This window comes from Lepisosteus platostomus, chromosome 7, assembly GCF_059453375.1.
Source record: "Lepisosteus platostomus isolate fLepPlt1 chromosome 7, fLepPlt1.hap1, whole genome shotgun sequence".
Lineage (NCBI taxonomy): Eukaryota > Metazoa > Chordata > Actinopteri > Semionotiformes > Lepisosteidae > Lepisosteus > Lepisosteus platostomus.
This window is the reverse complement of record NC_142617.1, coordinates 4,801,079-4,814,219: the sequence shown is the minus strand read 5'-3', so window position 1 is coordinate 4,814,219 and position 13,141 is coordinate 4,801,079. Positions and strand designations below refer to the sequence as shown.

The 13,141-nt window shown below is 49.0% G+C and overlaps 1 protein-coding gene across 6 annotated transcripts in view; it reads right to left on the bottom strand.

The window, feature by feature from the left end:
* cnksr2a (connector enhancer of kinase suppressor of Ras 2a) overlaps nt 1-13,141 on the bottom strand; it is a 127,989-nt gene that overhangs the window by 17,221 nt on the left and 97,627 nt on the right. For all 6 annotated transcript variants that reach the window (XM_088638713.1, XM_088638711.1, XM_088638715.1 and 3 more), the window contains 2 exons: nt 12,191-12,722; nt 2,416-2,615 (listed from right to left, as the gene is read on the bottom strand). In XM_088638713.1, the coding sequence (XP_088494839.1) occupies nt 2,416-2,615; nt 12,191-12,722 (732 nt within the window). The remainder of the gene's footprint in view (nt 1-2,415; nt 2,616-12,190; nt 12,723-13,141) is intronic.

The window sequence follows — 13,141 nt, the reverse complement described above, 5'->3', positions numbered from 1 at the left end:
CTACAAACAGAAAGAGACAGTGGGGGTTAAAACAGCACGCACGTCAGGCTCTCTCTCTCTCTCTCTCTCTCTCTCCGGCCTTCCTCCTCCGCCCCGTTCTGGGAGGAAGACGGCCCCGCGCCTCCTCCGACGTGCTCACCACACTGGGGACACGGTCACAGCACACAGCACCCCGGGACCCGGGAGAGGGGCAACGTTCACGACTCCTCCTTGCTAAGGGGTGTGATCCACTTCAGACTGTAGCATCTGTGGGGTCTTACCCTGACACAGTGCCGGATTTCCCATTAGGCACTGTAGGCACTTAATCCGGTGGCTCTGTGGCTCAGGATCTGTGCCTGTGGCTGGAAGGTTGCCGGTTCATATCCCGCAGCCGGCAGAGGAATCCTACTCCGTTGGGCCCCTGAGCAAGGCCCTTAACCCCAACTGCTCCAGGGGCGCCTTATAAATGGCTGACCCTGCGCTCTGACCCCCAGCTTCTCTCCCTGTCTGTGTGTCTCACGGAGAGCAAGTTGGAGTATACAAAAAGACACATTCCTAACGCAAGAAATTGTATAGGGCTAATAAAGTGATCTTATCTTATCCAAGTATGACTGTAGGCACAGTGCCTAGGGCCTACGAGGGAGGGAAACACTAGTGAGTAATGTAAAACGCGCTGAAACAACATGCTTATGATCGACTCTAGGTGCTCCAAATCAATAATCATCCGAATCATCATTCGGCTGTTGTAGATAGGAGAAGTATCGAAGTGATGGTCACTCGACGCTCTTTTAAAGCTTGACAGTTTAAAGCGCATCAAGTCAATCGCCGTCATTCAATTGGCGTTTACAGCTCTTTTCGCACATGTCAGAGTGAAAGTGCCGAGGGCCTTCGAACAGCAGAATCCGACCCTGCACGGTCCGAGACCGCGGTCACCAAGTGCTGCAGATTTTAAAAGCCATGAGTCTGGCTCAGGGTCCGGCAGGGAGATTCGGACAGAGAAGAGAGGGCTGCATTCTCTTAGCAATTCAGTTTTTCTGCTTCGCAAGTTCCACCTGCACACTAGCGCAGGGCTTCTAAAACCTGAAATGGACCAAACCGCTGAGCAACTGGGAATCGCATCCGGTTTTTTTTTTTCCCCAGCGGGTGTCCCTAGAGAGGCCCGGATGGATAGTGCTGACTTTCCTCCGAGAGGGAGGCAGAGAGTGCTGCTTTTATTCCTGTATGTTTATTTTATTTTTTTAAAAAACAAGCCAATTCCATATGGTTTGAAAGACCGCAGTGCGAGAACAGACGGCGTGAAGCAATTTGAAATCCGTTCAGAAGTCTTCCTGCCCTTGGCAGTGCATTTCTACAGCCTGCCAGGCAGCGCTGCTGACGCGGTACTAAGAGAAGGAAGGACTGACTGGGTCTCATCACAGACAGAGTGAGGCACGGCAGGAGAACCCTGTGGGGTTGCAGAGCAAGTGTGTCACACCTCTTGCTCCTCTTTTTTCACGTTATTTACCCGCATCAGAAGCGATCTGTACACTCGGCACCCACGGGCAGCGACAGGGAAGAGCTGAGAGTGGTATACACAGCAACAGGCAAGGCACAAGACACGTTAGCGGGGACGCCGATCAACTCACAAAGCTCAGCCAGGAAAACGAAAACAAAAACCAAAACAGAAAACCAGCAGGTGAGATCGGACCGGCACCAAAAAAAAAAAAAATCACACACAGCAAAATAAAGGCGGTAACTGAGAAATAAAACTGCTGCCGAAGCACAGGATCCAACCAGAGATGAAAGCCGCAGCCAAAAGTCCAACCAAAGCACAACGACACAGCCAACCGCGTGTCGAGAAGTCAAGCAAAGTCAGCACAGCCGCTGGGTTGGTGTTTTTTTGCCAGAAAAGCGCAGCCCGGCTGCAGACACGGACAGAGGTGCCTCGCGCGACCTCCCGGGGGGGGCCCGGATGACCCCAGCATCGGGGCTCTCACCGTTTGAAACTAATGGGGCTCACTCTGACCCATCAGGGCGGAGGGCGTCGCCTGAGCAGGTGGTTGGCTTCGCTTTCCAACCTACAGTATAAATGTACGTGTCAGATCCAGATCGCTCTCCTCCTCGGGCGGGGGGGAGCCCATTGAATCGAATCAAAGAGAAACAAAAACCGCCCCCTGGTACGGATAATCGTTTGTGAGGTCGCGGTTCAAGGCGACGCTTCCGGCCTTGTGTCGGAATTAAAGCGCTCCAATTTGGAGGTAGACCACAGCGATGTCGGAGAGGTGTGGCATCGTGCTGCGAGGTTGTGGCAGGCGAGGGGGTGACCAGCGCCCACACTCGACGCTCTGACCGGTCGACAGAGTGATTGGTGAAAGTGCAACCAAAGCCCCAGTAATTACAAGGGTCTACTGCCCTTTCGTTTGACATCTGCCTTTGCGTCTCTACCGTTTGGCCTACCTTTAAAGTGCTTTTGAGGATACGGAGGCGGTGCAGCTTCTCGTTGATCACGGGGTCGTTGCAGCGCTTGATGAAGGAGCGCTTGTACTCGAGTTTGGTGGACAGCCGGCGCTCGCCCAGGGGGGACAGGCTGGCCCGCTCCAGGGCCCAGTACAGGTCCCTCAGCGAGTCGGCTGCCCTCTCCTCCTCACGCTCGCTGCCTGGCGGGGGAAAGGGGAGACAAGCGCAGGTCAGGCGCAAAGCTGAGCATTCTGAGCAAGGCGTGCGTATTTCCTGGGAAGTGAAGTGAAGTGTAAGAAAGCAGGCTTTTCGCAGGACCCCGTAGCGTGCTGCTGTAAACGCCAAAGAGGTCAACATTTCTATGCATTGGAAGTTCTAGTAGGCAGCTGCGTCAGCATGCATAGGCTGCAAAGGAACAAGAAAAGGTTGATTCCATGCTGAAAAGAGAAGAAAAGACAATTCTCACACCTGAAGAAGGCTCCACAGCCGAAACGTTGTGTTGCTTTTCTTCTCATTTCAGCATGGAATCAACCTTTTCCTGTTCCTTTGCATTTATTTCTTGTGCTGCCAGTTCTTAACTAGCTAGAGGAGAATCGTGTATTTTGTACTATAAGTGTGTCTGTCACATGATGTCCCTTTACCCTTGCGGTTGGCCGATTCTGCTTCCCAGCACTAAAAGCACGCCGACGATGGCGAACGAGGCAAGCCGTATCTCATTAGTCCCCGGAGCGCTATTTGCAGGCGAGGCAGATCAATTATTCCAGGGCAGTTGGACTTCAATTCAATCCTACAGGTTCCCCTAGTGACGAGTGTGCATATGGTCGTCCAGTTATTTTCACCAGTCGTCCAATGAGACATCCCACAACTCGCTATTCAACACAATGGAGATACCCTTGTAGTTTACTATAATCAGAACTACAGTTTATGGTGAATAATACTAAACACACTTCCTGTGCCCCAGCGGGGATGAATGTGTTTCTCTAAATTGGGATCTAGCAAAGATGCAATAGTTGCTAATTGCCTTTTAAAGGGAGGGATGCTGTTGTAGAATAAACACAGAAAATGCAGAACACTATTAACACTATTAATGTTAACACTATTCAATTTCTGTTTCTGTCACAATTAGAATACTAAAGCTCTGTGAACATCTAATCAACAAAACCAGAAATTCAGTATTTGCACCAGTAACAATCAGTAAATGGCTTATAACGGTCCTTGAAATAAAAGAAGGACAGATCCTGACATAAATTCAAAAAGGGGGCCTGAGGTAAACATCAGGCGTCACCAAGGTACTAAGGCCAAAGACAGAGCGAGTGCAGCCAGACGGCCTTTAAGGCAAGTGTGGGGCTGTGTTCAGGACGTCCCAAAGCAGAATGTCAGCGGCCCATAGCTGGGCGCACAGCTATTTATTATTTTGGAACCTCCGAAAAGAATCCCAGCACCTCTCTTTTAGGCCCCCTGACAGCCTGACCCCTCTCCATGTGTCCCCGGCCCTTGACTTCTGACCGCTTGAGGAGGCCCCTAATAACTTCAACAGCCCCATGGCAGCTTCTGCCCAGCTCACGCCATTCAGGCCCCCCCCGGGAAAGGAGTCCGTTTTTAGCACAAGACCACTTACACACGATCTCCCCGTCCAGCTCGCTGGCCCTGATCCACCGACACTGTGCCGGTCTCTCGGGTCTCTCGTCTTTCATTCTGGATCAGCGTGAGCGTGAGTTAAAACCGTTAAGGTCTTCCTTCAGCGAGAGCTCTTGAGCTCTAAATGACTAAATCAGCTTGTAGGAAACAATCATCGCTTTCTGATTTTTGAGGCCATGAACCTAAAACAAGAACTTACATTCGAAGCCCAAAGACATACAACAACACCTGCATTTTTGCCTGTTCTGGTAATTTATTTAGCTAATAATGATACACGGGGGTCTGCTGTGTATTTGAGACTGGGTTTTAGCAGCCGAAACACAAAGCAAAAATAATGAAAAAAATGTCCTGTATTTGTGAATGCTGAGCACATCACTTTCCATTTGAAAGTTTTAAAGAACCAATTAAAGGGAATCAAAAGTGTACAGGGATTTAATTAGAACAGCAGCTCAACTTACCAGAGCCTAGCGTTTGAAATGTCAAGACGGCCCAGTTGTGAATTAGAATTTTCATGCTGGCTAATTTATTCCTAGAGCCAGTAAAGGGCTTGACAGATTAATGAAGTAAACTGCATACTGCTACACTCAGCTGTCTATGTTACATTCATGGATTTCCTTTCAAGTAAATGATACAACTACGACTCAATTATGAGCACTGCCAAACTGGAACGACAACACTCTCGCCCTGTTTGTGCTGTAGCCGATGGACTGAAATGTTTTTTTTTTCTGTTCTTTACCGATTTAAAACAATGTCATACAGGCAAACAGGGACCTTGCCCAGAATGTGTTCTGCATCTATGAAGGAATGGGTCGGATAAAATCCAGGACCGCTGGCGTGCCATTCTCACTAGCAAAGTAGCAGGGATACGACTTTTCAAGACCAGTACACGGCACTGGGGCTGTGAACGCTGTGGGCAGGATCGGCTCCACGTGCTGTCCATCAGTGGGGTCTGCAGCAGTGCGAGAACAAACTACAGCTCACGTGCCTGAGGAATGTTGCACGGCCCGAGCAAAAACGGGTGTTGCGAATATCCAAACGATCCATGAACAAAACACCGCTATTAAAGAACACAACCATCTAGTAAGTACGCAATGAAAGTGACTTGCTCCTTCCAGCAAAGGGCCCTCATTAACATTGCGGTCAGGAGTGACAGATTCATCACGCAGTCTGCCATTTTATCACTCCGTACAGGAGCCGAGCAATCATTTAAAGATGATCCCAATATCCTTGACCTGCGACAGCCCCTGCCACGACTCCCAAGCACGGCTTAGGGAAATCTATTAGGCACAGGATGCATGAGAGGATGTGTCATTGCTTCTCATCATGTAGGTGTGGGCAAAGCTCGGCCTCTTTTCCCAGGAAATCCATCACCCGAATAGGCAGAGACCCAGGTGACATCCTGAAATGGTTATTGTGCAATCATTTGAATTTACTGTACATCTGAAACTGCAACAAGAACACAAATAGTTACACTAATGCAACCCACGATGTATTATGCACAAAATGCATCACAGGAAACAGCATCATTTCTGTAGGATTTATAGAAGCACTGAAACAGAATGGAATATTCTTCTTTATTACATTATTATGATCCTGTATGTTTACTGTTTACTGCAAAACTAATTTCTAATGTAAAGGATTTGTTTTATTTCCCTTTTTGCATCAGTAAAATCATTTTGCATGTGCTTTTGTTTCTCTTTTAAACCTCCAAGTCCTGTTTTGCTGGGGGTGGTTTAAAGAGAATTTCTCCCGAGTGAATCTGTACCCTCTGCACTGGACTGCAGGCACAATCCCGGCCAGTCCCCCCAGGACACCCCTGCTCCTGGACATGGAGGCAAGACAGAACCTCTTTAATGGCTTCTGTCACCTCCTTCAAGAGACTAGTCCCGGCTTAATGAACCCTTATTGCAGCTATTTAGTTTTGGGCCATTAATATCTCTTCGTTGATCTGTGCTCCTGGTCTGCTTGGCCTTGCAGGCTCTCACTCTGCATGCAGGGCCATACCTGTGCACAAGGCAGGGGTTAGCCACAAGTCGGCAAAGATTAGGAGAACATGCTCTGCTTCCTGCTAGAGAAGACTTCCCCTGCTGCCCATGCCGGGTTGTGCAGTAAACAAGACAAATGCTTAGAAAAAGCATTAGGAACCAAAGGCTTTTAGAGGTGGCTCTGTGAGGCATGCTGAACATAACTTGCACTCTCATCTTTATTTTTTATTCGCTCATAGGTATGTTCTTGCTTTGCATGAAATAGTATTGTCTGGGGGCACAAATTCTACACATTAAGGGAAATAGTCAGCAGCTTGGATTTACAGGACCAGCTAGAAGTTTGCAAAATATTCAGCGACATATCGCAGGATGTGATTGTCTTCCTTAGTGAGACAGTTTCTCCGGAGAAACATGAGATGCAGTACAGATTGATTCACAATGCATACTAAAAGAGAAGGACAAGAAGCACAGTTCAGAAAAAAAGTGAGAGTGACTAATTTCCAACTCTTAATAACATTTTTTTTAGTTGTGATAATATTCCTTCTTCTCTCTTATTATATTTAATATCTTTATTTTTTCTGTTATCCTTTAATAAAATTATTGTAATTAAAATACTCTATTGTCTTTACTTTAAAATATGCAATACCGAACAACAATTGTAGTTTAAAGTGCATAATACAATTTAAAAAACTTGTCATATCCAGGACTATGCGCAAAACAATATACAGTTTTAAATGTCTCGAGATAACCGTAATCAAAACTGGGATTTATTATCTTGTTCGAAAAAGCAATAGAGAATATACAGCACTACCATACTACAGGCCAGTAGTTTTATACATTATGGTTGATTTCTTAGTTGGGATTTTTCAAATGAACATTTCAAGTAGTTGCGTAAGACAAGTGTAAGAGGAACTGTATTTCAAACAGCTGGATGTCTTCTTCAGTGTTTCCTTCGAATGTGCAGAGATGTCTCAGGCTGGTCACCTCCTGAAGTGAAGTTAATACTTTTTTTGTTCTGTACTGCATTAACCTAAAGTTTCCCATATGCTTTAGTGTTTACACAGCAATGTGCTTAAGAATACAGGATTGCAAACAAAAGGAGACAATTTGTCCCACCTACTGTAATGCACTTACTGTAGTTGCTAGTGGTTAAAACATTGACCTAGCCTTTTTTAAAGGACTGCAGGGAATCACATCAACAACATGGCTCAGTATTTTGTTCCAGGCTCTAAGAGCTCCTACCCCAGCGAAACACGACACAGACCTTGTTGTAAACACTGCTGAATGCCAACAACAATACCATGAAATTCTAGGCCTGTGAGAAGCCACAGACGTTTGTGGAGATGGTTCGCCAAGCATCTTGGCTGAGTGTCCACCTCGATGGCTCACGGAGAATCCTTAAGGGACTAGAACTCCAGAGCTCACGGTTCTAGATCATGGCTTTCGGTTCTTGTCCTGAAAGCTGCTGGATCAGGTTCATGGTTGGTGGCCCAGACTGTGTTCTGTTCCCGGCTCTGACATTCTGAAATCGCAGGGTGCATTCTAGAACACCCAGTTCCACTCCCCACTCTCCTCGCTGGTGAGCAAAGCACCTGCAGCAACAGCTCCTGTTCCTCAGTTTCCTGTCCATTAGAGAGAGCAGAGGCCACTGACTAGTCTTTTCAACCTGAGCCTGCGGAGATCAGATATAAGACTGAAAAGGCACATATCTGAACGTCAGGCACATTAGTGGAAAACTGGAGCCGATTCCAGATAAAACACACAGATCGGCCCGAAGCGTCCGTCTCGCTGCCTGCTGAAAGGCGGAAGGGAGGCCCACAGAACAGGAGAATAAAAGCAGCACACAATCTGGCCAGACTCGACCAACAAGTCTCCCATTCACGCAACACCCTTCACTCCTCAAAAGACACATTCACTCACTGCAGCTGCTTGCGACCCACACAACTATGCACACTTTTGTTGGATTTGACCCATTCACACACATCACAGAAAGCAGTCTCTGGCACTGCTAAACTCTCTGAACACTGTCAGACAAAGCGTCGTCAATGCACATCTAACTGGAGTGCTGGAGGTAAAATGGAGCAAAATGCAAATACCAGTGGAATGTTGCTTTTTGTTTTCTCATATCTCAGCACACCTGTCAAAATTTGCTGAACTAGTGAGCTACGTAAAGCAGAAGAGCCCACACAACCTCTAAAACATTTTATCCTGTGTGGTGGAAAGCAGCACTTAAAAAGATTAATGCACCAGGAAGGAAATTCAGACTCATTTAGTGCTCTTTACTAGGTGATTTAAATGTTAAATGCACACATGGTTGACAATTGTTTGTTATAAATCAAATAATTGGTAATAACAAGTTAGGGCACATGTCCCATTTCTACATTATGGTGTTTTTAATGAGCAAACGTGTCTAAAGATTCATGCTGTGGTATCAAGCATGCAGAGTAAATCTTCATTTGATCACATTCAAAGCTATAAAAGTTACTCTAGCAGGTATTATACAATGTTATAAAATAGCAAGTGAGTATGCTGTTCTCTGATGAGTGAGTTTGAGACCAGACCTGTACTGCTAATGATATCAGAGATGAAGATCAGGCAACTCTAAAGCACCACCAGATACAGTTTATTAACCTGCGTATTAAAACACCACACCCACTCAGATGACAAGGGTGGCATTTATAACTACAGTATATGCCATTTTTCTTCATTTCAAACATTACCAAAAACATAAACCACTAGGTTTCTTTCTAAGATAAATCCACAGCATGACCAGAATAAATACAATTAATTTATCTCTGATCTCTGTATACTGATGGAACATATTTCGAACCTTATGTTAAGTTACAGCTCGGTTTTGATGTGCCTTGTATTTTGTATTTTTAATGGAGTTGCACAAAGTTTCTGAGAAGTTTAAAATCAAAATCAGGATTAGGGGTAAATACATTTACAGGTACAGTAAGTGTTCCATTCTTAAGATGTTTCATACAACCTGCCCCTTACAATCAGACAAGGTAGACTTTTTCTCCAATGCTGTTAAATAATAGCTCTTATGAAGTGATTGCTGATCTATAAATGGAAGGTAGTCTGAGCTGTTCGGTACATTACTGTTACTTTACTGTCAGCCTGGGTTGACCATCAAGCCCTATCAGAAACACAGACGACTCTGTCCTTCAGTGTGTCCTAATTACATCTGCAGCTGCTGGAATCAGCAACTGACAAAAGATTTGGCCATTGTGCTGAAACAATAAAAGACTTTTCAGAAGGCCTGACAGATCTGTCATATACTCATAGAGCTAAAAATAATGAGGCAAATAAGAAAAAAGTTCCGAAAGTATACCAGGAATAATTAAAACTTTTCTTCGGTGAGAGCTGTACTGTGTGGTCAGAGAGTCACTGGCTGATACCCAAACCAGGAAAGGAAAGCTCACAAGCCAACAAACCTACAGTACCTTACGCTGCATAAAGAACAGTTTACGACTGCAAGTGAGAAATAAATAAAATCAACTTTAAAGGCAGTGATCTCTAACATGTTTCTGTAACTGGCCTCTTCAATCAATTTGCAATTTGTCTGGTCTTGTGTACTGAACCTTACATTCGGCTGTGCACACCCCGTCGATCGGCTCCAATAAAACCATCAAACGCTCTCTGCTCCAGTAAATACCAGGCCTAATTACCTGCCTCACAGAGTCTTTCTCTGAACCTTCAATATGAGAAACACCTGCAGGTTTTTCTGAGAAGCTTCATACTGTGAGGTCTTTTAAAGAAGTGGGGATTTCTGGAAACAAACTGGCTAAAGTAGCAACTATAAACATCTTTAAATAGCCTAAAAGAGCAAAAATCCCCCAAACCGATTTCGATGCTCAGGGATAAATGGTGCACAAGGGGTGACAACCAGTCTGAAAGCTGTCGGCCTTTCCAAACTTTGCCCTAATCCTGCCCCGGAAACTGAGAAAGACGAAAGACAGGAGGAGAGGCAGGGGCCTGGGGAACCCCCCTGAAACTGGAAAAACAGGGGAAAAGGACCCCTCCTCCGCTGTCAAGGACTGCTTTAAAACATTACTGAAATGTTACAAGCACACAGGTGAAAGGAGAAAATGAGAAACTAAACCCTTATTGTATAGTACTGTACCCAATCTGATCACCTGTCCTGCTCTCAGAGAGCCCCAGTCTGATCACCTGACAGTCCTGCTCTCAGAGAGCCCCAGTCTGATCACCTGACAGTCCTGCTCTCAGAGAGCCCCAGTCTGATCACCTGACAGTCCTGCTCTCAGAGACCCCCAGTCTGATCACCTGTCCTGCTCTCAGAGACCCCCAGTCTGATCACCTGACAGTCCTGCTCTCAGAGACCCCCAGTCTGATCACCTGACAGTCCTGCTCTCAGAGACCCCCAGTCTGATCACCTGTCCTGCTCTCAGAGACCCCCAGTCTGATCACCTGACAGTCCTGCTCTCAGAGAGCCCCAGTCTGATCACCTGACAGTCCTGCTCTCAGAGAGCCCCAGTCTGATCACCTGACAGTCCTGCTCTCAGAGACCCCCAGTCTGATCACCTGACAGTCCTGCTCTCAGAGAGCCCCAGTCTGATCACCTGTCCTGCTCTCAGAGAGCCCCAGTCTGATCACCTGACAGTCCTGCTCTCAGAGAGCCCCAGTCTGATCACCTGACAGTCCTGCTCTCACCTGACAGTCCTGCTCTCAGAGAGCCCCAGTCTGATCACCTGACAGTCCTGCTCTCACCTGACAGTCCTGCTCTCAGAGAGCCCCAGTCTGATCACCTGACAGTCCTGCTCTCAGAGAGCCCCAGTCTGATCACCTGACAGTCCTGCTCTCAGAGAGCCCCAGTCTGATCACTTGAAAGTCCTGCTCTCAGAGAGCCCCAGTCTGATCACCTGACAGTCCTGCTCTCACCTGACAGTCCTGCTCTCAGAGAGCCCCAGTCTGATCACCTGACAGTCCTGCTCTCAGAGAGCCCCAGTCTGATCACCTGTCCTGCTCTCAGAGAGCCCCAGTCTGATCACCTGACAGTCCTGCTCTCAGAGACCCCCAGTCTGATCACCTGACAGTCCTGCTCTCACCTGACAGTCCTGCTCTCAGAGAGCCCCAGTCTGATCACCTGACAGTCCTGCTCTCAGAGAGCCCCAGTCTGATCACCTGACAGTCCTGCTCTCAGAGAGCCCCAGTCTGATCACCTGTCCTGCTCTCAGAGAGCCCCAGTCTGATCACCTGACAGTCCTGCTCTCAGAGAGCCCCAGTCTGATCACCTGACAGTCCTGCTCTCAGAGAGCCCCAGTCTGATCACCTGACAGTCCTGCTCTCAGAGAGCCCCAGTCTGATCACCTGACATTCCTGCTCTCACCTGACAGTCCTGCTCTCAGAGAGCCCCAGTCTGATCACCTGACAGTCCTGCTCTCAGAGAGCCCCAGTCTGATCACCTGTCCTGCTCTCAGAGAGCCCCAGTCTGATCACCTGAAAGTCCTGCTCTCACCTGACAGTCCTGCTCTCAGAGAGCCCCAGTCTGATCACCTGACAGTCCTGCTCTCAGAGAGCCCCAGTCTGATCACCTGACAGTCCTGCTCTCACCTGACAGTCCTGCTCTCAGAGAGCCCCAGTCTGATCACCTGACGGTCCTGCTCTCAGAGACCCCCAGTCTGATCACCTGTCCTGCTCTCAGAGAGCCCCAGTCTGATCACCTGTCCTGCTCTCAGAGAGCCCCAGTCTGATCACCTGAAAGTCCTGCTCTCACCTGACAGTCCTGCTCTCAGAGAGCCCCAGTCTGATCACCTGACAGTCCTGCTCTCAGAGAGCCCCAGTCTGATCACCTGACAGTCCTGCTCTCACCTGACAGTCCTGCTCTCAGAGAGCCCCAGTCTGATCACCTGACAGTCCTGCTCTCAGAGAGCCCCAGTCTGATCACCTGACAGTCCTGCTCTCACCTGACAGTCCTGCTCTCAGAGAGCCCCAGTCTGATCACCTGACGGTCCTGCTCTCACCTGACAGTCCTGCTCTCAGAGAGCCCCAGTCTGATCACCTGACGGTCCTGCTCTCACCTGACAGTCCTGCTCTCAGAGAGCCCCAGTCTGATCACCTGACAGTCCTGCTCTCACCTGACAGTCCTGCTCTCAGAGAGCCCCAGCCTGAGGACCAGGCCCACTCACCTGACACCTTGTCCTGGGCTTTCCCGCTGTCGTGCTCTGGCAGCTCCCGGTGCTCAGAGGCGCTGACCGAGGGGGTCAGGCCGCCGTGGCTCAGCCCTCCATCGCGGGGCAGCGTGAAGCTCCGCGGCTTGCCGCCGCCGGCCCCCAGCTCCCTCAGCCTCTCCCCCTCGGCCACGGGGAAGGGGCCGTAGTGGTCGTGCAGGAGGCTGCGCTGGGCGGGCAGGGTGGACTGGCGCCTGTGCTCGGGGGACACAGCCCCCCCGCCGCCGCCGCCGCCGCCGCCCGGCTCGCAGAACACGGAGTCCTCCAGCGGCAGGGTCTGCAGGAAGTGCAGCCCCGAGCTGGTGAGCGGCGTCTCGATCAGGTCCTGCCAGGAGCGCCGCTGGCTGGCAGACTTCCGCACGGGCGAGTCCGTGCTGCTCCGGTCCGTGTGGTCGTGCCGGAACTCCTCGTGGGAGGAGTGCGACTGCGAGGTCTCGGTGGAGGACAGGCGGCCGTGCTTGGGCTCCAGGTAGGGGCTGGCGCAGTTCATCTGGAGCGGGTACAGACACACAAGGCGCTAGCGCGGCCTCGCGGGCTGCAGTACCGCCACCGACCAGCAGGGGGAGCACAAGGAAGGAGGACCCACAGAACCCCCAGTACTGCCCCCCCTGCAGCCTGATCTCATCTGCGCAGGACTGAAACGGCGACTTGCCCCTGGTTTTAAACTGTCCAGATTCCCATTGTGAATTCAGTATTCGTGCAATTCAATCTGAACTCCAGTTTCCCCTTTGAGGTGGTGCTCCTTGTCACTTCCCCTAATGTCACACTGCCTCACAAGGCCATGCAAGCCAGGCTTCCTTCGCCACAGACAGCTAATACACTGGAGGGTCTCATTCGCAAGGAATACATTAGAAGTGTCCGTGGTGCTTGTTAAATTCTGAGAGGCAAATACTGTGTGTATAAACAATG